Source organism: Danio rerio, chromosome 21, assembly GCF_049306965.1.
Source record: "Danio rerio strain Tuebingen ecotype United States chromosome 21, GRCz12tu, whole genome shotgun sequence".
NCBI lineage: Eukaryota > Metazoa > Chordata > Actinopteri > Cypriniformes > Danionidae > Danio > Danio rerio.
In genome coordinates this window covers 24,574,275-24,600,195 of record NC_133196.1, presented here as the reverse complement: position 1 = coordinate 24,600,195, position 25,921 = coordinate 24,574,275, and the positions used below count along the sequence as shown (strand labels likewise).

General features: G+C 33.7%; 1 protein-coding gene and 1 long non-coding RNA gene across 5 annotated transcripts; one reads left to right on the top strand and one right to left on the bottom strand.

Moving 5' to 3' along the window:
- Positions 1–1,570: 1,570 nt before the first annotated feature.
- LOC137488814 (uncharacterized) lies at positions 1,571–15,167 on the top strand. Of its 2 annotated transcripts, none has more exons than XR_012396780.1 (5): positions 1,571–1,658; positions 5,231–5,286; positions 8,403–8,507; positions 8,595–8,804; positions 13,228–15,167. It is a non-coding gene; the product is annotated as an uncharacterized lncRNA (long non-coding RNA). The 2 variants fall into 2 exon arrangements; XR_011008043.2 differs by having other exon boundaries at positions 8,595–8,799; positions 13,228–13,315.
- On the bottom strand, positions 8,204–24,417 carry htr3a (5-hydroxytryptamine (serotonin) receptor 3A). 3 transcript variants are annotated; one of them, XM_073935337.1, is made up of 10 exons: positions 24,267–24,417; positions 23,669–23,832; positions 23,537–23,581; positions 21,069–21,178; positions 20,796–20,965; positions 19,007–19,167; positions 16,826–17,036; positions 13,202–13,432; positions 9,577–9,612; positions 8,442–8,731 (listed from the first exon to the last, which is right to left on the bottom strand). In XM_073935337.1, the coding sequence occupies exons 1-10, from the start codon at positions 24,331–24,333 to the stop codon at positions 8,442–8,444; spliced, it is 1,485 nt and encodes a 494-aa protein (XP_073791438.1). In that variant the 5' UTR covers positions 24,334–24,417. The 3 variants fall into 3 exon arrangements, with proteins under 3 accessions (XP_009293684.1, XP_073791438.1, XP_021324753.1); XM_009295409.5 differs by lacking the exon at positions 9,577–9,612 and having other exon boundaries at positions 8,204–8,731; XM_021469078.3 differs by lacking the exon at positions 9,577–9,612 and having other exon boundaries at positions 8,629–8,731; positions 13,180–13,432.
- Positions 24,418–25,921: the final 1,504 nt, after the last annotated feature.

Sequence of the window (25,921 nt, the reverse complement as noted above, 5' to 3'; positions counted from 1 at the left end):
TCTTTCTCAAAAGAAATATATTTTGTTCAAAGGGGATTTTTTTTTGTTGTTTTTTTTTACATGGAAATTTAAATAGAATATATTTTAGAGCAGTAATACCAAAACCATGATATTTTCATCCAAGGTTATCATTTAGTCAGAATCTTATACCAACCCATGCCTAATAGGTAACGATTATTTAAAGGCATTTAACAAATTTTTATTGTGAATTTTAATACGGTGTTTAATCTAAGGGTTAATTTACTTTAATTTACATAATTTAAAATACTACTACAAAGAAACCTGTATTGTGGTCTTTCTTTTGTGAAACACAAAAAGAAGATATTTTGAAGAATGTTAGAGCTGTTTTCTTAAAGTCAATCGATATAAATATCTATATATAAACATAGAGTATACAGACTATATATATATATATATATATATATATATATATATATATATATATATATATATATATATATATATATATATATATATATATATATATATATATATACACACACACACACACATTTGAAACCCACATCCACAATGGGATGTCATTTACTTATCTATACTGCACCAAAATAAAATATACTGTGTAAATAGAATATTCTGTCATTAATTTTCTTGGCTAACCCATTCTTTAAATTATGCATTTCAATGTGTTATCTTCACGAAAATACACTATTTAAAGGTCTACAGGCTATTTAAAGTATTTTCAAGGTGCTCTTTTCCATTGAATAATAGATTAATGGTGTTCACACAACTTCAAGAAAACTGTTAGATGTGGTGTAAAAAATGTATGTATATAAATTTATATATATATATATATATATATATATATATATTTATATATATATATATATATATATATATATATATATATATAATATTATTATTATTATTATTATATTTTTTGTCATCTGAGATGATCTGCTACTTCATGAAGCTGTTGTACACAAAAATCCTGGACTCGATAAACAAGGTGAGGTAGTTACGTTTAACTTTAGCCACTGATTTGTCGGATCCAGCTTTATTGTTTGAAAATAAATTAATGAATGTGAGTAGGCTACTAAAAAGCTATGGCCAGTGCGTTGTGAATATAGTGCAGTTAGCACCACCTGCAGCTGAGAGAGTGACATGTAGCCTATGTTTGACAAGTTTAACGTTAGAGAGAGCAGGCAGACAAACGAGACGGCAAGACTGAACTTGATGTGAATACATTATCCGATAAATCTTTAAAATCTGGAGTCACACAGGTAGAGTATCGTTAAGAAAACAAGTTCTGTCTTCACTGCCTGCTCATTACTATTCGGAGGGAAATAGACTGAAACAAAAGCAGCCTCTGCTTCTCTTTTATTCTGAGGGGAGACAAGCTGAGAATACAAACCTCAGTGCTTTAGAGAGTCTGCCTGTGTTCATTACATGGAGCTCTGTGTGTGTTAATGCCGGGAACCATCTGAGCAAATAATGGCAATTCGCTGCTATGCTAATGCTCCCTCTGGTATTGTATCTGTCTAACATGCACTGTGTGCGCGCGCGCGCGTGTGTATGTGTTTGAGTTATGATCATGTTGAATTATTGTAAACATCTGCCAGTGTTGGGATACAGCATGTCAGCCCTACACGCACAACCAAAACTGCTGTCATGAGTGCCATGTTTTCTGATCGTCATAGGTAGGCTATTTTGCGTGTTATTAATTGAGAACATATCGAGGTGATCATAAATGAACGTTTTAAGTCATATAGGCCTATTGAATACATTGCTAAAATTGTACAGAAACCCTTATTACATTTTGGCATTGTACATTTACATTGTACATTCTTCGTTTTTCTAGCAATTTTGAGAAATGCTGGAAACCTGTTACTACGTACAGTGTTTGTCTTACCATGGAAAATGATTAGATGTTACTACATTTGTTGAAGATATCTTTTGTTTTCAACAGAAATAAGAAAACAAACAGGTTTAGAAAAAGTTCAATAATTGCAGAAATATTTTTTGGTGAACTACCCCTTTATTATCCCTTCATTATGGAGATTTCCACTGTGTCCTCCAGATTTTTTGTCTCTCCATATTGCGCATTAGTATTTGACAAAATCTGAGTATTTAACACTAATTTAGTGTTGCTTGTCAGCTTTTGTAGTTCTTGTTTTTTATGTGAGAAAAATACTTTTTTAGTACACTGCTGGTTTAGTGCAGTTAAAAATTAACATTGAGTTGCTCAACTGTTTTATGTAAACCCTCATGGGGCATATGAAAGCTTTGGATAAACTTCTGCGTAAATATATATGAATTGCGAGCTTATATTTTACACTTCAGACTAAACATTTAGACAAAATGAAAAGCAGCCCCAAATCTTGTGTTGTTTTGTTTTAGTTTCTTTCCGTCTGAACAGTCATACAGTGCTCAGCATAATTGAGTACACGGTATTTTAAAAAAATGAATATTTGCATCCATTATTTAAATAAAACAGATTTACTAAACATTTATTAAAATAATATTTTAGTCACCAAACATATTTAGGAATTGAAATATACAAATAAAAATTAAACAAAGTATTGCAACTAAATTTTTACGTTTTTTTTTTTTTTTTTTTTGCTTTTGATTTTTCTACTTTGTTTTTTTAAATCGTTTTTAATATTTTTCTATAATATAAAAAATTAGACTGTACTAGTTTTTGGACGGCTATTGTAAGTTATATGTTTGATAAATTCGAGATTTGGCTTCAGTAATGACTGCCAATTTATTAAATTGTTAAAATGACTGATTAAATGAAATATTCTAAGGAATAAAATATTATGTGTTCTTTGGAAGAGTGTACTTGCATTATGATGTTATTACAGTGTCAAAATGGTCTTAAAATGGTAATAATATCATTTATTATTGCATAAGTTTTGTTGCTATAAACTCACTTGTCACTTTATTAGGTACACCTTACTACTAGTACCAGGTTGGACTCCCTTTTGCATTCAGAACTTCCTTAATCCTTCGTGGCATAGATTCAACAAGGTACTGGAAATATTCCTCAGAGATTTTGCTCCATATTGACATGATAGCATCACGCAGTTGCTGCAGATTTTTCGGCTCCACATCCATAATGTGAATCTCCCATATCACCACATGGATTGAGATCTGGGGACTGTGGAGGCCATTTAAGTGCAGTGAACTCATTGTCATGTTCAAGAAAACCAGTAAGATAATTTACACTTTATAACATATCCTGCTTTAAGTAGCCATCAGAAGATGGATACACTGGTCATTAAGGGATGGACATGGTCAGCAACAAGGCTCGACATGTTGTGCATTCAGAGATGCTCTTCTGCATGCCTAGATTGTAACTAGTGGTTATTTGAGTTAATGTTGCCTTTCTATTAGCTAAAACCAGTCTGGCCATTCTTCTCTAACCTCTGCCATCAACAAGGCATTTGCGCCCACAGAGTTGCTGCTCACTGGATATTCTTTCTTTTTCGGACCAATATCTGTAAAACCTAGAGATGGTTGTACGTGAAAATCCTAGTAGATCAGCAGTTTCTGAAATACTCAGACCAGCCTGTCTGGCACCAACAACCATTTGAAGTCACTTAAATCACCTTTCTTCCCCATTCTGATGCTCGGTTTGAACTGCAGCAGATCGTCTTGACCATGGCTACATGCCTAAATGTATTGAGTTGCTGATTAGACATTTTTGTTTAGGCGTGGTTACTTTGCCACTCCAAGGACCACCACTCCAAACTCTTAAGCAAATGGTCAGACTTTGATTGAAGATGTCTTTCAGTGGATTAACTGAATAATCATTCACCTAAAGAATAACAATGTGTGCTAGTAAAATAAATGTTGTCAATTTTGATTTCACATGGAATTTATGTTTGCAGCTTTGCTGTGAAACGGTCTGAAGTGACTTCAGTTTAAAATCATTAGCTACCACTGGTAATGGACCATTTCCTTACCAAAAATATGTGATTGTACACCAATTCCACTTAATGTGACAGCAACTTTACAGTGTCTAATGAAACACCCTTATCCCTTTTTTCACCATCTAACTATCTTTGGAAATAATGTGGCTCATATAAAGCACACAATGCTACCTCGGTGCGCCGAGTTAATGAGTCTTTTAATTAGTTCTATCTCTTAAGATGAAACAGATTTTTTTAATGATCGTCTGAGAAAGACAGCAGGGTTCAGATTGTATATTCGCCTTAGAACGAGAAGCAGCATCATTAAGGGGTGACAATGATTCTGCTGGCACCAAAATCCGCCAGTTTTTCCGCCGAAAGGTCCTGTGACCCTCTCTGTGTGAATAGCTTTTGTGCTGTGCACAGGGCGTCCCATCTTTAGTTGCTCTTTGACCCAGATATGATCTAATGGACAAGGGAAGTTTAGACAGTGAAGGACTGAATGGTGGACGTGTTCTTCCCAAATCCCTTCGATTGTGTTTCCAGCTAAGCCGTGCCTGCGGGTGCAAACGGGCCCAATGCTCGACCTCCAGCAGATGAATTTGCAAAACAAGAAACGGCCCACAAATGCCACTTGAAGCCATTTGTTATGACTGCGACCAGCCTTCAGGAATTACACTGCCGACTTCAGGCTGCCAGCATTGCATTCTTGGTTGATAGTAAAATTCCTGTTGCACTAGAATCTGATTGTGTGCATTTCTGTATTTAATACTACAGATAGCAGGGAAACTCCTTATACGTTAACAGTGCCTTAAAGGGAAAGTTCCAGCAAAACTGAAAATTCTGTCATGGTTTACTCACTTGTTTCAAACATGTTTGAGTTTCTTTCTTCTGATGAACACAAAAGAAGACATTTTAAAGAAAGCCGTCGACTTCCATTTGTTTTTCCTACTATGGATGCTAATGTTTAGGTTTGTAGCTTGCTTTGAAATATATTATTTTGTGTTCAACATAAAAAAGAAGCTCTTAAATGTTTTTAACCACTTGACTTGATCAAAATTGTAAGTAAATGTTCATTTTTGGTGGCACTATCCCTTTAAATGCATTACATGGCCTTAGAAGCCCTCTGCTGGTCAAACCCTAGCGCAAACATCAAGAGCTTATGGATGTGTAATAATGATCATATTATCATCATAATACGACATTTATTCTATCAAAACATCAATCTGACTAAATCAGGACTGTGGTGAGGATAGCAGAGGCAGCAGGATGGAGAGATGTAGACGCATTGATTGTATTGGGATCAATGCTCCCATTTACTGTCTAACTGATTTTTTTTTTCTTTAATTATGTAGGGTGTCGATGGCATTTATCCAATCACCCCAGGCCTGCTGAGTGCATTCCCAGTGAGGTGAAAATCTTTACAATTAGTACATTTAGTGTCACAGGCAACGACTAATCCTCAGCCGGCCTTGGGCTGCAAGAGAAGGGAACACAATATAGACACACACTCAAACATCTTCTCAAGACACACACTTTACAGGATGTGCTCATTTGGAGAACAAGACAGCATTACTTTTCATAGTATCACACAGAGAATTTACAATTGAACCTTAAGGATAGATTGTTGTTTCAGTGATTACGTCTTTAATTATTTGTTTTCAGCATTTACAGATATGTTAACATGGCCAAGTTCAGGAGGTATCAAACTGAGGGCCTTTAGGCAGCATTAAGGTGGGAATGTTTACAGATAAAGCATACAAAATGTACAAATAAGTTTAAAATAATCAACATATTATAAATATCAATAAAAAAAAACACTCAACAATTTAAATAAATGAATTAGGGCTTCACAATATATCGTTTCACTGCATTCATATCGCAATGTGCGAGTCTGCAGTAGCCTACTCACATCGTAAGGATCTGCAATATAGTCAGGATTATAGTTGACCAGACGTTAGGGCTGAGCGATATGGCAAAAATGCAACCTCGATAATTATTTTCCATATTGAATGATAACGACATATATTTCAAAATAAGTAAATGCTTCCAGATTTAAAAGAGCACCCCAAGAATGACTGAAGCCACAAAAATTAGAGGGTCCATTAAATGACAACATTTTCAGCTGATAAACCTTCTGTGGCTAAAAATTCGGTACATCTCTTATATCAACACACTTTTAAATTCCCATTGTTACACATTTCTGCTTTGTGATTGACACTTTAATATAGAGTAAATATATTCGATATAATATCGTTTATCGGCCCAGCCCTACCAGACATTACAGTAACAACTTAGTGGAGTCTTTTTAAATGTTAACCTTAGAATGAAGGTTAATTATTTGCATGTGTTTTTAAGGCCTGTGACTGTGTAAGCATTTCAAGCCTGTTTAAGCCATTTGGGAACAATAAATTAAAAGTTTGTAGCTTAAAGACGGTGTCATTCATTCATTTTCCTTTGGCTTAGTTTCTATTTCCTATGTCGCCACACCGGAATGGACCGCCAACTATTCCAGCATATGTTTTACGCAGCGTATGCCCTTCCAGCATGCAACCCAGTATTGGGAAATACCCATACACACTCATTTACACATACACTACGGACAATTTAGCTTACCCAATTCACTTTAGCGCTTGTCTTTGGACTATAGGGGTACGAACACGGGGAGAACATGGAAAGTCCACGCTAAATGCTAATTGGCCCAGCCGAGACTCGAACCAGCGACCTTCTTGCTGTGAGGTGACAGTGCTAACCACTGAGCCACCGTTGGCGCCCCAAGATTAGGTTTACATTATATAATTATTTACTCATTAAAAGGATGCAATGTTGTTGTTATTATTAGTAGTAGTAATATTATTATTTGTACATAGGGGTGATGCGGTGGCGCAGTAGGTAGTGCTGTTGCCTCACAGCAAGAAGGTCACTGGTTCGAGTTGGCATTTCTTTATGGAGCTTACATGTTCTCCCTGCAATCGTGTGGGTTTCCTCTGGGTGCTCCAGCTTCCCACACAAGTTCAAAGATGTGGTATAGGTGAACTACTGTAGGTAAGCTAAAAAGTGACCATAGTGTATGTGTGTGAATAAGAGTGCATGGGTGTTTCCCTGTGATGGGTTGCAGCTGGAAGGGCATCCGCAGTGTAAAACAGAGAGCTGGATGAATTGGCGGTTCATTCCGCTGTGGCAACCCAACATTAATAAAGGGACTAAGCTGAAAAGAAAATGAATAAATGACTATTTTACAGTGATTATTTAATTTCTGTTTTTAAATACTGTTTGACTCCAAAGGAAAACCATAAATCATTATTTATTTAAATCTTTTCTCTTGTCATTTTTAAAATTAGCCTATACTTCATGCAGATGTGCTCCCCCTACAACAATCAATCCTAAATCGGTCTAAAATTATTAATTATTTTCAACCTGTTTAAGTCATCTGGTGTAATTGCATTTATATCACAAAATATAATGCAGTACATTGCAATGTCTGTTTTTTTTTTTTTTTCAATATCGTGCAGCCCTAAAATAAAAAGATAAAATTACCTGAAAAAAAACAAATTGAACTAAAATAATTAAATATATAATTATAACAAATAGAAGTTAATTAATGCAAAATTATGGTTACATTTTAATTTAGTTATTAAAATTTTATTAAATTAATAAAAATCCATTAAAATAAATTGATACAGATGATATTGTTACACATAAATAAATACATATACACATTTTTGACACATAAATAAAATCTAAATAAATAATGTGTACATTAACAATATAAATACAGCACTGTAATCAGTACAAAAAAATTCAACTCAATAGAATCTAAAAAAATCCTAAAACATGTAAAATACTAATCCCTGGTCGATTGTTTATATGCTTCAGTAAGATGTTTTATGATTTTGAAATGAGAATGTAGTGGTCACCAAGGAAGCATTTTTTTTAAAAGTCTATCAATAATATGTAAAATAATAATAATAAATACTTGATAGCTAATGGTGTAATGCTGACCAATAATTTTAAGATGCTCAGGGACAATACACTAAAACCCAGTATTTACATTATTAACTAAATGAACTGTGCATAATTATAAAAATTTAGTCAACTTAAAATGTCAACGTTTTTTAGGTTAAGTAAAGTATCTAATTGCATCTATATATTTCAGCTTTTTTTGTCTGTTTCTTTCTTTAGTTTTTCCATTAACCCAAGAACAAAATACCCCAAATAGCTTCCCATAATGCAATCTAAAATTTGTGACTCTTTTATACTCTGTGTCACATAAAAGAAATATCACACTTGCAGTCATGTTGTACTGAATATACACAAACTCTGGTATAACAATCATATCAGTATTTTATACGCTTCATTTCAGAGACGTCACAGAGCAGCTCTTATTTGGTAAGAATGGCGGTGTACAAGTAATAACTCTTAATCTGAAAGTACATTTCTCCTCTCTGGTGCTCAAGTTATTCTCTCGTCAGATAACAATCACATTACCAGCACTTAATCGACATCAAACGCTGTGTTTCCTTGAAGCAGTGAGACCAAACTGGCGCCTTCCCTTCAGATCTGCGGTCAGACGTTCTGCCAGATGGACCAGAGCGAGCCCAGGGTGATGCCGTAGGCCAGAACGGTGAGCAGGTATACACGGAAGAGCAGGATGTCCAGCACATAGCCCACCTGCAGCCACTCTTTTGCGATCTCACGGCTCTCGTCCTTCTTCTCCAGGAACTGGCGGATGGTGGTGATCTCGCGGAGGATGCCGTCCATGACAGGAGGCCCAGACTCGTGTGCTGACAGCCCCAAACCCAAGGTTCTGCCGGAGTCTCTGGACCCCTCACAGCTGTGGTGGTTGCAGTGAATGGCTGAAAGAGTCCCAGGTCACAATCAGAGATTGGCCAAAAGTGGCTTCATTAGAGCAGCTTTGTTGAAGGTGCTGTAAGTTTTTGACTCTACCGTAATATTTTTGCAGATATTTAAGAAACATGCCAAGTGAACATTATGAAAAACATTTCTGAAGGAAAGTATTCTGCTTTGAAAATGTGTTGCATGCTAGAATTTCTGTCTTTGTTTTGGTTCTTTTAACTTGCCCAATGCCACTTTAGCCAATTATATTTTAGCCCCCCAGGTTGCCTTGATAGAAAACTGCATATTTTATTGATTCATTCAGATTCAGGCTCTCAGAGTATGAGTCCGTGACTGAAATGTGACCTCCGGTTGACAGTAGCAGACTCCGAAATAAGATTCAGATTCTACATTCTACATCAAAGTTCCAAATGAGGTTATTATTTAGCAAATAATATAATATTATGAACGTAAACATTTGGTGGGCAGGTTACGTTTTAGCTGCGTGTCCCAACAACATGCTTCGTGACGAGATTTGCAGTCATAAGCAATTTGGCTATTTACACCAGACAAAACATGACATAAATTTAAATAGAACCATTCAGAAGCATAGAATATGCACTCACTCACAAAATGATAAGGTTTAATACATCTTAAACCTCTTGAACATTATTAAATGTACATGCTGAATCACTGATATGTGTTGGTTTGCATTTTTTCACAATTCTAAAGTTTATTTTATTTTCAAGATCTGAGGTGAACTATCTGCTGCTGCTTTCAGAAGTATGGCCATAAATGTCTTGTAAAATGGCATTCAAACTCACATTATTAGCATTCAACACTGAATAAAGCACACAAGATGTACCTGAGGTGATCATTGTCAGTGTATCCTGCTGCTCAGCTGCAAGAAATAAAAGCCGTTTCTAATATATCAATTTGAAGTGTGGGTTAGAACAAAAACTGCTTTTAATATAGAGAATATTCCTTCTACAATTTGTCGTTGCTTTTATTTAGAATCGTTATACTCGCTCCTTTTGGTCCTCAATCTGGAAACCTGCGTTTGCGTTTGTTTTTATCTAGGAATGCATTACCTAGTTTAACTACTGGGTGTCAAACTTACATACTGCTCTTTTAAGCTCTGCCCTGTCTGAAAATATTGACTCTTTTTAAAAATATCAAGTTCTGAAAACAGTCATTCAATAAAAGAGCCTTTTCTGGTTCCCTGAAGAATATTTTAGTGAAAATCACTTTTTTTCTATGGTATAAAGAACGTTTGAATAATCTACTGTAAAGAACTTTTTTTGGAATAAAAAGTTTCCATGGATGAAAAAGGAACATTTTACGTTTTTTTTTTCTTTTCGTCGCAAAAAAGCTCATTTTACAACTGTCCTAGAGTTAAACAGTTGAGTTTTACCATTTTTTAATCCATTCAACTCCCAGTCTGGCGGGAGCATTTTTAACTTAGCCTAGCATAAATCATTGCATTGGATTTGACCATTAGCATCTCAATAAAAAAAATAAATAAATAAAATCTTTAATAAATAAAAATTTATTAATAGATTTTTTTTAACTTTTGAATTTCTGTCAGTTTTAGTGCACGGTCATAACGTCAATATTTAAATAGGAAAATTAATGAAATTATCAGCTAACTGAAATTAAATGTTTCAGTTTAATTCTGTAGTTTAGGTATAAATGTGCCCAACAGATAGAGGACAGTGCAGAGACTTTGGAGAGCAATCAAGGCAAAGATTTTGCTTGACTAGTGTATTCCACATTGAACTCCACTGTGTTATAAATGTGATTGTTTATGTTTTTATAATGTTTATGTTATTGCAATAAGTTATAATTAAAAAGTTATACTTATATAAAGATAATCATTTATTTAGGCTTATTAATGAAATAATGAACTACTTCTGTTGTTCTTTTGAACCAAATCTAAGCTTTTACCTTAGCAGAATGCTGATAAATTGCTATAATCTTCTGTCTTGAAAGTTTGTTATAACTCCTGTTGCAAAGTTTGTGACTATGAACCTGACACACATTACATTCCCACAATGGAGTTGCAGATTGACAATGTAAGCTGCAGCGTATAAGCTCTCTTCACGTTAAACCTCAAAGTGAAACAGACTGTATACTTATTTGATAAAACTGCTTCCCTTGATTTGATAATCACACTAGGCTGTATCACAAGTCAAATTTGTTAAATGAAATTTGTCAAATTCAATAAGTCAAAATTAGACAAATCTAATATATTTCTGTGATTCAAAGCTGAAGAAAGCTCTGTGAAACTCTCTATTGCCAACAAATTAGTAAAACCTACTGGTTTAAAAAATAGCACAAAATATAAATATTTAAAATGATTTACCTCTATTTAGAATCCCAGATTTAGTAAATGTTAACAGTTGCTCAAGTAGGATTTGACAGGGATGTTGAAGTGATAGTTCACCCAAAAACTGCCAATTCTGTCATGAATTACTCGCTATCATGTCTTTCTAAACTTGTAAGACCTTCATTTATATTCGGAACACTAATTAAGATATTTTATCCTCATAAAATAAACAGCAATGGTACTGAAAGGTTGAAAGCCAAGAAAGGTACCAAGAACATTAGCTGTTTTCATCCGAAGATGCAAATTAGACTTACAGTATGCCCAAAACGAATGTAGCATTAAACTTTTGAGAATAAAGCATCACTTCCATCCAGTGAGTTAAGAGAACAAAATCATTACTTCCAGATAAACTGACACCAAATATCAAAAAGCAAAGTGTAATTTGCTGCAGCAGGAGAAGCCATTTTTCATATATACTGTAATAAATGACTTAGAATAGGAAGACAAAACGCAATGAGTGCAGTGGCTTTTGGAGACTTGAAATCACTTTTTGAGAGTGCAGCCGCTTAATGGTGGAAATAATACAGAACTACTAAGATTCTGGCTAATGCATTTTAAAATGACCAAAACATTTCAGTTGTTCTGCAAGTTGGTCGGTCCACTGGTTTGGCCATTAATGCTGTCTTATCTTGTCCATTTCTCTTATCGCATGTCCTGTTAAAACAAAATCACATGACTTTTATAATTAACCCAGACTCATTCTGAAAACGTACTTCTATATATATATTTCTGGAGAGCGCTAAAGACGTCCCAGAAGCTGCGTTATTTGCTGTTTTTGTTTTGATGAATCTACTAAAGGCTTCTCTGTATGCTTTGTGAGATCTTAAATTTCTCTCGCGAGTGCCATTCCCGCCTGCTGTTCTCACGTAAATCCACCAGAGCCCACTGTTGCCTGACTGACTGTTTGACCATTCGATGGACCCACCATCCTCCTTCCCTAAACCCAACCAATAGTATTTTTACAAGCTCCGATTGACCTGCTCATCCACTTCCATAAACCCAACAAACAATTTTAAAAAGAAATACAGAAAAAGAAAAGTCCTCGCCTCATTTTTATAATGGTTTCAGATTTTACCACATTTTCACCCTGTTATTTATATGTTTATTCTACTTTTTTTTTGGATTCTCTTTTTGTATTACCTGCTTTCTGTAACCGTTCAACACCGGACTTGAATCCTGTCATCGTGGTCAACTCCTCTTTTCATCTCAAGCCCACTGACGTTCATGGTGAGCTAACTGGACAAATTGGTAACAGCAGGAAAGGCGTCCATATGAATATAAGCGGTTAGCTAGTGAGCGCGAAAAGGAGCGGAGTTGTAAAAATGAAATGCAGCCATACCTTACTCTGGCTACATAATTCGCGACCTGCAGAAATGTATATAGGGCTACATCTTCAGAATGAGTCTGTGTTGTTTTAAATTCTGAATTTTAAAGCTCAAATTTACTCTGTAAATAGTTTATGAACATTTTATTTTTATCGAATAAAAAGTTTATATTACTTCGTTGTGCTCTTGTTTTTGTATGTGCATTTTTAAAATGTGTGCGGTTCCTGCTGTTTCCATTAAGCATTTTTGTGCAATATTCCAAAATGTGCATAAAAAGAGTTGGATGCTATTTTCAAAACAGTCCAAAAAAACATACAAAATTAAGACATAATTCAACAGTTCTTCTGTTTGCCGGTATCTGGGTTATACTGTATGTCAGGAACATGATTAAGTGTACAGTGATCGATCACACATACAGTGCACAGCTTTCTCGTGAACACACTTTCTGAACTGATGATGACCTGTTGAATAGATTGATTATTGTTGTGCACACCAGTATTCTCGTAGCATCCAAAAAATACCTTTGAACCACCGATGACAAATGAACTGTTTTGATTATCTTCTTGGTACCTTTGTGGGCTTTGTTTAAACATTGCTGTGTACTGAGGGCCAGAGAGCTCTCAAATTGTACAAAACATCTTAATTTATGAAGATTAATTATTTCTGAAGATGAACCTAGGGCTTACAGGATTGGACAGAAATGAGAGTGAGTCATTAATAAGAGAATTGTGATTTGTTTTTGGGTGAACTGTACCTTTAAGGAGAGTCTCAGTTACCAGTGTTCATGTTGTTTTCTTTATAGAGCGGCAGGTCGGACCCCTGTGAGCGGAACGAGCAGATCTTCTTGTTGCGAATGCAGAGCAGGACTGTGGCCTTCTCCAGCACCAGGTGTTTGACCCACTGTGGCACACGGGACTGCAGATCCTGCTTGTGCACCAGCCTCACGATCAACACTGACTCGGTCAGACTGATGACCAGCAGCGCCATGCAGACCACAAAGTACACACCTGCACTCCAAAACACACACACACACACACTTTCTGAGAAAAAAATACTATTACTTGGGAGAAAGACCTGATTTGGTCAGTGATTGTTGCATTGTTCTTTGTGAATAAAGTCTGTAAGGTTTTTAATTCGAAAGCAGAAAAATTAATTTCTTATTATTATTATTATACTGTACTGAGGTTTTTCTTCTGACCAAGGGTACATTTGTATGATCAAAAATACAGTAAAGATGAGGAAATACTATTACAATTAAAAAATGTTGTTTATTAGGTTTTAAAAACCTTATTTATTTTTACCATTCAATGATGTTTAGTATCATTACTAGTCTGTTAATTTGTGAGGAGAGGAGAGGATAAACTTTGTCTCTGAGAGGAAACTTGTCTTGGGCAAAAAGGTGCTACAACGTTGCTCTAAGCAGACAATAAAATACATAAAACAAGCAAAACAGTTAGGAATACACAATTAAAAACATACATTGTTTACAAAATAAGACTATATATAAATATGAAATATACAAAGCACAGAACACAGTCAGGTGCTAATGTACTACAGGTGCATTGTTCATTGTTTTTACACTAACTAGTTAGTGTTTACGAGTAATACGATTAACATAATAATATTATTTTTTCTAAGTAACAAGTTAAGTAACACATTCATTTTAAAAATTAAGGAAAAGGTATTTGAGGTACTTTTTAAAAAATGTCATGTGAGTTACTTTTTAGTTTAATTAATTAGCTTTAAAAAAAATTCTGAATTAAAGAATCAAATAAAAGGAAAAGTGGATTGTCTCAGTTGACAGTGATTTTATTTAAAACAAATAGTACAAAAGTAGCAAACATATTGCTTTAAACTTTCAATAATCTGTACACTCTCAGAAATAAAGGTACGTGAGCTGAGGTGGTACCTTTTCAATAGGTACAAATTTGTAACTTAAAGATCCATATTAATACCTCAAGGGTACATATTAGTATTTAAAAAGTACAAAATTGTTCTTCTTAAAATGTTTAGGTACTAATGTATACTTTTGAGGTGCCAATATGGACCCTTTAAGTATAAATGTGTACCATCTGAAAAGGTAGCACATAGTGACAGCTCGCCTACCCTTATTTCTGACAGTGTATACGGCATGTAATGTATAGCTCTGGGGTCAGGAAGTTCTCAAGTGATTGCCAACCTTTATTAGATTGTTTATTCTGTTGAACAAAATAGGGAATATTTGAAGAATGTTAGAAATCTGTAACCATTGTCTTCAATAGTAAGCAAAACAAATACAATGGAAGTCAATTGTTTCTGGTTTTCAACATTTTTCAAAATGTTTTTCTCTTATCTGTTGAACAGAAGAAAGAAACTCAAACATGTGAGAAGTAAAAGATTAGTCAATTATGACAGAATTTCTAGTTTTAAGCAAACTATCTACTAAACTACTACCTGTGATGAATAGAATGTTTAAAAGAACAGCATTAATTTAAGATAGAAAATACTACTTTTACTGTCACTTTTCACCAGCTTAATTTTTAAACAGATGTGTATAAATGCCCTTGTTTAATACAGTAAATAATACAGTAACTATATTTCACAGTATAAATCACTTTACAATAAGAATGCACTTGTTGACATAACGATATGGGTTCTATCTGAAATTTTTGTCAAAATTGAGGTATTGACATATCCTTATTAAATGACAACTTATTTACATTATGGGATGTTTTTTATAAGTTGTTTACATTTTAACTTTTTTTTTTATTTAAAAAAAAAAGTTACACACATACTGTCTGCTATGGAATGCAAAAGCTTTGAAGCTCAATATCTCAAAATCATTCAAATATCAACCTTATAATTCCAAGGTTGATTGGTTAACTATTTGCCATAAACCAACAAAGAACAAAATTACTGAATGTATAACTTGGTTAATTATTTAATAATACATTATTAGTTGTATTTGTGAACACAAGTTAATTCACTATGAAAAAAAAGCAATTTAATTAACTAAGATGAATAAATACAGTGAAAGTATATTCCTATATATATATGTTCATGCTACTTAGTGCATTAACTAATATTAGCAATTTAAACCTTCTTATAAAGCCTCATCAAATCTGTGAACCATGAAAATATAAAACTACACACTGTAACTATTCTGATCATTATTTATTAAAATATTTTAAAGAAAATATGATCACACTAAATGTGTGTTGTTGTTTTTTCGTTTGTTTGTTTAAAAAGATTGCTGACAAATGGGTAAAAGCTAGTAGTTTGAGGAATAGTACAAAGCATAAATATTTAAAATGAGAAATCATTAGTATTTTGGGGCAGAACAGTAATACTTGGCTTAAATAATGAGTTTAAATATGCCATGACATGACTATCGTTCTAAATATATCTAATATGATTTTTAGTATATTATGTTAACCCATAATTTATTTTTCTGTACTTGTTTTGTCAAGATCAAAATTGATATCTCCTGTGATCTTTCAGCAAAAAAAAATGCATGCCCTCTGTAAGGCTTTAATGTGTTTGAAAGCATTAGTTTTGAACTGGAAACCTCTGTAGGTTCCAGTGCTGCTCTCCTTATCACTCCCATTAATCAGCACAGTGTATTTCCGCACAAGCTTCCTCACAGCTGCGGTTTCACACTGAAAATCAATGGACATGCGGCTTGATCTTCATTTGAAATGCTCAAGAAATCTCTATTTTTTTGCTATCTGACTTATTTTTCTGTTTGTAAAGAAGCAACATCAGAAACAAGCCCAGTTGAGAGGAACTTATACTCTACGAACTTTGTTTGCTAAGTAAGACATAGCCATTGACAGGCCATTGAAATATTAGAAGATTACACCTCTGTTGTGCATTATTTTTTATAATTCATTAACTGAACTCATTTGACATAGTAAGAACTGTCATGCATTCAAGACCTGCCTCACAGCCTGAAAGTACTTTAGATGTGTGTTTCTCTGAAGAATAAAAAAAAAACTGCACACCTTACAATGTTCACCAGCCACTCAGATTCAAGCATTCAACCAAATTATTGACACACCCTGGTAATGTTGTCTGGTATTTGTCCTCAAACTTCTCAGGACTAGTTTCTTACACATCTCACAAAAAGATTGTATTTTGATATAATCCATTTTATGTTTTTATTTATTTAAATGAAGTTAAATATTTTAAGAAAAATGTTTTGAGAACTGTAGGCTATGAATTACCTTAAATTGTTAAGTGTAGTGATTTGAAACCAAAATGAAACAACTTTAATTAAAATAAATGCACACCTTAGAGTGGTATACAGTAACTAAATGATGTCACCTCTCACACATAAAAAGCTCCCCCAATCAATGATTTTTCTTTTCTATGCAAATACATCAGGTGATGTTGTGTGAAACTGAAAAAGCACTCATTACCGATGAGAGGAGTCCCGATGGCAGTGGCTGGCAGAGTGTCAGAGACAATGATGAGGAACACGGAGTAGCCCAGAAGCAGGGTGATCTTGAAGGACACTCGCTCTCCGCTGTCAGGCGGCAGGTAGAAGCCAACAATATCCATCACCATCAGAAACATACTGGGCAGCAGGAGGTTGACTGTGTAGAAAAGAGGTCTGCGCCGGATCACAACCTGCAGAGAAAAGCAGATGGCTCTCATTGTTGAACTAATGTGTTGATCTTTCTTTCTTTATCTATTTTGCAGATTTGGACTCTTTGTGCTTTTTGTGGTGCTCAACATTTTGGTATCAGTAGAACTGAAGTTCAGCATTTTTGGGGTCAGTGATATTTTTCAGTGGCATGTATTTGATCTAAATGAAGTAATATTTCGACATATAGTATTTTAACTTAAACTGTGTACCCGGTACGGGTTCCGTGACGTCATTTACTTCTGCATAAATACACTACGGACAATTTAGCTTATTCAAGTCACCTGTACTGCATGTCTTTGGACTGTGGGGGAAACCGGAGCACCCGGAAAAAACCCACACGAACACAAACTCTACACAGAAATGTCAACTGATCCAGCCGGGGTTCGAAGTAGCAGCCTTCTTGCTGTGAGGCGATCGTGCTACCCACTGCGCCACCATGATGGCCTTTTAATTAAGATTTTCATTATTTGCAGTCAAGTAATTGCAGCAGAAGGAGCATATTTCAAAAACAAATCTTTGTTTCACATATTATACATGTTTGTTTTGTTCTCCAGACTTTTTTTCTAAAATATTAAATAGAAAAGTGTTCATAAAAGAGTGGAAATTTTCACAGTATATCTGATAATATTTTTTCTTCAGCAGAAAGTCTTATTTGTTTTATTTCGGCTAGAATAAAAGCAGTTTTAAATTTTTTTAAAACCATTTTAGGGACAAAATGATTAGCCCCTTTAAGCTATATTTTTTTCGATAGTCTAAAGAACAAACCATCATTTTACAATAACTTGCTTAATTACATTAACCTTCCTAGTTACATTAATTAACCTAGTTAATTTTAACATTAAAGTTTAACAAGTCAACATTTACTTATGGAGCTAGACCTTAAAATGGAGTCTCTCCATCTGAATAACAGACGTCATAACAGAAATCCAGTTTTGGATTGGGTAAAGGTGATTTTTAATTATTAAGCTTTTTCAGAAATGTTAATATTCATTTCACAACTAGGCAAACTTTTCACAATCTTTCACAACCTTGACAACTAGGCATGGGCTGGTGTAAGATCCTGATGGTATGATACACTTGGATAAAAAATATCACAGTATTGTGATTACTTCTATAGAATATGCTCCTTTTAAATGTCTGGGCAAAAAAAAATTTAAAAAATTGTCCCGTTGAACACAGTATGTTTTATTTTAAGAAACATTTAATATATTTTGTAACAGCAGTTTTGGATGTGGAGGGTCCTTTTCTGCTGGAAATACTATTGCCCTAATACTAAACTAGATAAAATATATTTTAGAATGGCTAATTAATGTCTTAAAAACACAATAAAAAACTATAACTGCTATAACAGAAAATGTTGACAGTTTTAAAACCTTAACTTCTCCAAACCACGGTAAACCCTAAAACTGGTTATCATTCCATTCCCACATATAAATGGATTCTTATGAACTGGCTACATGCTACTAGCTATACATATTATTGGTAAATAAATAATATTGTAACATGATAGTAAAGTTTTGTTATTAAACAAAAACTAATACAAATTTAAAATAAATGAACATTTAAATGTATTTTTGTAATATTATTATTATTCCAACACAATACCATTGCAAAAGTATTAAATTACAGCAAAGGAAAGCATTTATTATTTTGACCAACAGTCATCATTTACTGCAAAAACAACCTAAATTACAATATGATATTAGATATTCTGAAGACATTTTAACTTTATCAATTTAAGCAAACATTGAACTCTTATTTCTTTTTTCATAGCCATATCTACAGCTTATTGGTTAAACGAATGTTACCGCTAAAGAAACAAAACAAATCTAATGCAGTCGTTTAATGAGAGCTTCTGCCTGTCCTGCTTTTATATGTGTCCCTAAAATATTCCAAATGCAAATACTATGGTTAGCCATATGACTTAATTTGGTATTATTCCATTACTCACATGGAACTTCATTTCGGCGTAGTAATCATCATTATCAATGCTGAACGCGTTGTATGTGGAGAGGACGTGAAGCAGCTCCCATTCTCCCTGGTTCATGAACACACTCTTGTCTGTCTTGACAGCCTCAGGGCTTCTCATTAGTGTGATGTTGATGTCTTTAGCTACGAGATGAGAGAAGGTTAAAGGTTAGTTCGTGTGGCTTTACGAAAAAGACACTTTGTTTTTTTTTCTTATGCTTGAATCATTTCTCCAATAATGCATTTCCAGAATAATAAAAACTGGAATAAAATAAAAACTGAATAAAAACTGAATGTTTCAGTAAATACGAAAGACACTGCAGGTGAACGGTAAAATAATGTCTGATAACCCCTATAAAGGTTGCAGTCAAAAATTGTATACTATCTGACAGCCAGTGCTTATGTACAGAATGAAGCAAACTTAATATTTGCTGTTTTAATTTTGTTCCGTTTAGTTTTTATTTGTTTCGTTTCATTTTGTTTCGTTTCATTTCGATTAGTTTGGTTTAGTTTGATTTACTTTGGTTTAGTTTCATTTCGTTTCGATTAGTCATTTTGTTTGGTTTAGTTTAGTTTTGATTAGTTTGGTTTGATTTAGTTTAGTTTAGTTTTGTTTCATTTTGTTTTGTTTTGTCTGATGAAGATGAAGGAAATACAAATAGCAGAAAATATAATTCACATTAACAGCAGATTAATACTTGTTCAAAGCTAAAGATTTTTTTTTGCTCTTTTTTTCTCCCTCCATTTTTTTTATTTGATTATTTTAAGTTAATTTTGATTCATTTTATGTATATGAGTGAACAATATATAAATGAACATAAGTGTACTTTTATCTATTTGTCTTTATGTGCATACTTTTTTTTATGTACATATCTATAATAATATAGTGTAAATCAGATTTAAAATGTGCAAAACTAATGCATTGCAATGGTACAGTCGGGCCAGGAGCTCTTTTGGAGAAAAGAGGATTTGTTTCTGTTTCAAATCTTTTTGAAATTTTTGTTTTATTAAGTTAAAGGTCAATAAAAAGATATTTTAAAAAATGATATTATATTTTCCCTGTTGATTATAAAATATATAATAAAAGCTGTTAAAATATGCAAACAAGGCATTGTTTAATGAAAGCCATTGTTTAATGAAAGCCACTTATTAACCCACTCATTTGCATATATTTCTTGCACAAAAATCGTCGGAAGAAGTCAGATTTAAAATTCTTGCTTTTTTTTTTCATTTTTAGGAAATCACTCTTAAAAATAAACACAAAAAAATGATTTTTGCTGCTTGTTCAAACTACTTATTTAAAATGAGTTAAAACAACGCAATTCCTAAGTTTTTTTTAACTAATTAATTGTTTTATGTTCAATCCACTTAAATTTTGTAAAAAAAAAAAAAAAAACGATTAAGTTAACTTAATCAATTTGTGTTGGGAGAGCATGAAGGAATTTTGTGGATCCCAGCATTTTTTACAATGTATTGTAATGGAAATCTACAGACAAAAACATACAAAGTTGAGCAAAATAAACTCTTAAAAGTGTATGTTGGATGTTTTTCTTACATTAACTGAAAAAGACATCATATGGATAGCCAAATATCTCAAAATCTAAAAACTAACAAGTGCATTATATATGTATATATATTTTTTACCTGTAGTGTCTTGCTTTAATTAGCTTTCATCGGGCATTATAAAAATGTTTAAAGATCACATCTTTTAAAAATTTTAGACATGCATTTTGTCACTGACTACTTAGAAATACTTGAATGTGGTTGCTTACTTGTGTGTAGCCAGCTCTGGAAAGTCAAGCTACATTTTTGAACATCATAAGGAAAGTTGTAGATGTTGAGAGAGCAGGCAGTCACTACTTGGATAGGCTTATAGTTGCTGACAAGTCCATCATGGCCTACGTAGACATATGGAATATCAGGAGACTTTCCTACATCCACACTGAAGAGGACAGAAAGAAAAAAGTACATTTTAAGTAGTAATAGAGCAGCAAATGCATCATTAATGTGTCAGTCTTCTCTTTTGTTAGGTCAAGTTTACTCACAATTCATTGATGAGGATATCTGGAATCCAGATGTTGGCAGTCGGAATGGAAATTTTTTTGACTTCATCAAATTCCTCAGGATCCCACATAAGGAACTCATCTGTCCATTGCTTTTGAAGAGAATTCAATGTCAAGTACAAAAGGTATACACGGTTGGGAAATCTTGTTAAGTACAATATAAGTAATTGTTTTTGTTTAATTTGGAGCCATGCAAAGTAATAAGTTGTGAATTGGGCTATATATACTGGTTGTGTTGTCATTTTAAAACCTGTGTTTAGTATTTATGTCTGCGATTCATTCAAAAGAAAAGTCAATTTGGACCAAGGGTGACCAAGCTGGAGCATGTACTCTGGTCCCCTGGGTTCTTCAATGGTTGTGGACATTAGAAATTGAACCAAAACAACCCATTACAATTGGCAATGAAAATTCAGGAATTGAATAAAAAAAAAAAAAGTCAATTCACTTTAGATTTTTCCCAAAAAGAAAATTGCAATTCTGTCATAATTCTCTTGCCTTTCAAGTGCCCAAAACATGTTTGAGTGTTTCTACTACGAATGTCAATGCTTATTTGTTTCTAACATTCTTCAAAATATCTTCTTCTGTACTCAACCTAAAACAGAAACAATAAACGTTTGGGACAAATGAATAGTGAGTAATATTAAATTCTTGGTTGAACTATCCCTTTAAGTTATATTAGTTTTGCCATATGCAAACACAAACACATAATAAATATTAAATTTTTCTGTAATTAAATATAATAAAATTAGTTAATGAGAATCATTCATTCAGGAATCTTATGTTGATATTGACTATTTACTGGTGCTTTTGTTATAAACTTAAAATGTCTTAAATTTTCAAAACAACATTTTAGGCCTTAAAAAGTCTTAAAAAATCTTGTAGGTCTTAAATCATTTTTAAAATGGTCTTTATTTACCTGTGTCCAAGTACCCAATCGGGATGAAATCCATCCCATCACCAACAATCCATCTCAAACTTTTTTTTTTTTTCATATTTAAAGGGGAGGTATTGCAAAAAGATACAATTACAATAGCTGTTCGATATTTTTACAGCATTGTTTTCTAAATTAACCTCCCTAATCAGGTTAAGAAAACCTCCAATAGCACAATTCCTTATAATAATAAAAGAGCAACATATCACTTCACATGATTATACTCAATGCATATTTTTGATTATTGTCTCCATAATAATATATTTTAACAATGTTAAACTTGTCATAAAAAAAAAAAAAAAAAAAATATATATATATATATATATATATATATATATATATATATATATATATATATATATATATATATATTATGTTGAACAAAAAGATTTATTCAACTAGAGTTTTCTTGTTTTGACACATTAAAATATGTCGCTAAGAAATAATTACTTTTTTGTGGCAACAGACCGAATTAAAAATATTCATTAGTTTTTAGCCCTGTATTAGTCTAAAATTTTATTCAAAATAGTCTTAAAAAGGGTCTTAAAAAGTTTTAAATTTCACTTGATTTTACCTGCAGAAACCCTGTCTAATAGTATTTTCTGTAAATCGAATTGTCTGTTTTTGATTGTTTGTTTTTGATGAACTAAAATATAATAATTTCATAGATATAATCAGACTACAATGATAAAAAATACATAGTTTCCATTACAAATAGCTAATAAAAATATGAACCATCAACCTTTAACACTAGTGTTCTATGCGTTCCATGCTTTCTAGTGTGTTTGGGTGCATATTCCATTAGGAGTTTGTGGTTTTAACCTAGACCCATAGGCACCATTACAGTTTCCATTATAACAAGAACAATTGCTGTTATAATAACCATAAACTAATACCAATTCTATGAAGTCTTCTAGCTTTAAGCAAATCCGAAACAAGATTTAACATTAAAAAGTTAGTTTTTGTTAATATTTGTTGCATTTAACCAATATAAGATTTGAGTGTGATGTTGCAAGTTAGTGCAACACATATTTGATTCAACTGTGTTACTTACATAGTGTGAAACAATAATATAATCAACCCTTATGAAAAACGTATCATCCCTTCTGAAAAAAATTCACTGAAGTTTTTTATGGTCTATAAATAACATTCAAATCAAACCATCAAATTTGAACCAATAAATCCAGTACGTTTGAATGTTTTGGGGTCATTAAGATTCAATGCTGTAGCACCAAATAAAAGGATAAAAATACCAGTACAAACCCACAGGGTCAGTAGAGTTTTCATAAAAAAATATATATATAATTTTCATTAAAACCATTACAAATTCCATGATGATTTATTTTTCATTTTTATTTGCATCATGAATAGATTTATAAAAGTGTAGTAACCATGTTTTGGGGCAGATTTGCTATAAATACTGTGGTTAAACTATGGGATGATTAGGATAATAAACCATGTTTGTTTAGTTTTATTTGTTAAAAAATACAGATAAATTACGTATTTTCCACCAACGTACCTGTCTGTACCACACATATGTTGTCAAAACCTGGTTCTTCTCATCCTGTGTGGCACACAAAATCACATTCAGAAGAATGAACTTCAAAACCAACAACAAATAAATTAACATATCAAATAGACCTCAACCCACCACATTGAGAATGGCATAAACCATAAGGTCAATTGCCACCGTCGTTGACTGCCTCCAGTCGCGCACAGGTCGAACTCCTTTTTTATATCCGGCACTTAAAAACTCATTTAGCCGAACCAGAGTGGCATTGGCGAAACGCCCAGTGTTATTGCCAAGCTTCTTCACTACACCAAGATAAACCATTGTCACTTTCACTTCAGAATTGAACATTCAGTGCTATCTTTAATACATGAATCCATGTCAATTAATGTTATTGACTGATTGTGTATCAAAATCTGTCAAGTCAAACAATAATAACTGTCCAAATGCTATTTGTTTACAATTTTTTGTTGTTGTTTACATTCATTTATTGATAACACAATACCAATGACAATGATTGCCGTTAATTAAATGATTGTCATAATTTTCTGCTGAGATACCTAGAGAGAACATTTTTAGTCTTCAAAATCGAATAGCTACGCACAATAAGTTTTAAGCCACAAGATTTCAGTTATCAAATTGAAATTTTTATGCATATATGCTGTGATCATTTGTTTTAAGCCTCAAACGTGAACTGTTTGTTAAACGTGTCAATAGAAGCAAGTATAAGAAAACTTACCTGAGCAATCCACCACTGTGCCATACATGCATATGCAGAGAGCTGTCCAGAGTGCTGAACTTCTCATTGTGCTGAGCGATTCGCAGTTGCTCTATAACTGTTCTTCTAGCCTGGTGCTGCTTCCATCCAGTGATGCAGGCTGAACTCCATTAGTTACTTATCTCTGTGCTTTCCATAAGCGCTCAGGATGTGTCATTACAGCACTTAAACCACCCTCCCTCCTCTGCACCAATATCCTACAGCCGAGGTCCAAAGCACTTCAGTGCGTCCCAAGAGTCACATTACAGAGATTTCACTATAGGCTAGGCCTATATAAGCATGACAAGCATTGTTTACTCAATGGAGAACTAACAGGGGATAGCTATTTCTTATTAATATTAAATTGTGATTTGGAATAATTAACAACACTTTAGTTTGGGCACTAGTTCTCACTATTACCTACTTGATAATTAGCGGAATATTGGCTGTTCATTATTTCCGATTATTCTGCGTGACCATATTTTATACAATTAATTTCATCCCTATATCAAACTAATATTACACAGCCTTCTGGAATACTTGATTCTGATCGATTGAGCATGAAGCCACGTTATATAAGGGATAAAGGACATCCAAGCAGTAGATATCGCGGAATAAAGCTTGAAAGATGTGAAGCAAACTTACTGCCTGGGTGTACTTTATTCGGTATATGTCACAGCTATTTGTAAATGTAAATATTAGACCCATATAGTAGCATACACTCACCAGCCACTTTATAAGGTACAACTGTCAAACTGCTTGTTAACACAAATTTCAGCCAATTACATGGCAGCAACTCAGTAGTCAAGTTGATCTGCTGCAGTTCAAACTGAGCATCAGAATGGGAAAGAAAGGTGATTTAAGTGACTTTGAATGTGACATGGTTGATGGTGCCAGACGGGCTGGTCTGGGTATTTCAGAAACTGCTGATATACTAAGATTTTCACACACAACCATCTTTAGGGTTTACAGAGAATGGTCTAAAAAAGAGAAAATATCCAGTGAATGGCAGTGCAAATGCCTTGTTAATAGCAGAGGTTAGAGGAGAATGGCCACACTGTTTCAAGCTGACAGAAAGGCAACAGTAACTCAAATAACCACTCCTTGCAACCGGGGTATGCAGAAGAGCTTCTGTAAACACACAACGCGTCCAACCTTGAGGTGGATGGGCAACAGCAGCAGAAAACCACACCAGGTGCCACTCCTGTCAGTTAAGAGCAGGAAACTGAGGCTGCATTTCGCATAGGCTCACAAAAATTGGACATTAGAAGTCTCGATTTCTGCTGCAACATTTGCATGATAGGGTCTGAATTTAGCATTTACAACATTAAACCATGGATCCATCCTGCCTTGTATCAGCAGTTCTGTCTGTTGAGGGTGTAATGGTGTTGGGGATATTTTCTTGGCACACTTTGGGACCATTAATAGCATGTGTGTCAACGCCACAGCCTACCTGAGTATTGTTGCTGACCCTGTCCATCCCTTTATGACCACAATGTGCCTATTTTCTGATGGCTACTTCCAGCAGGATAACGCGGCATGTCATAAAGCTCGTATGAGTTCACTGTACTCAAATGGCCTCCACAGTCACCAGAACTCAATCTAATAGAGCATATGTTGGAACGGGAGATTCACAA

Excerpts from the sequence above, each read along its gene's own strand:
- htr3a (XM_073935337.1), bottom strand. The coding sequence starts at position 24,333 with ATGAGAAGTTCAGCACTCTGGACAGCTCTCTGCATATGCATGTATGGC. Across the intron at positions 17,037-19,006 it reads ACGCCGAAATGAAGTTCCAT|GTTGTGATCCGGCGCAGACC; the intron begins GTGAGTAATGGA and ends TTTTCTCTGCAG. Across the intron at positions 9,613-13,201 it reads AGAAAACAACATGAACACTG|CTGAGCAGCAGGATACACTG; the intron begins GTAACTGAGACT and ends TATTTCTTGCAG.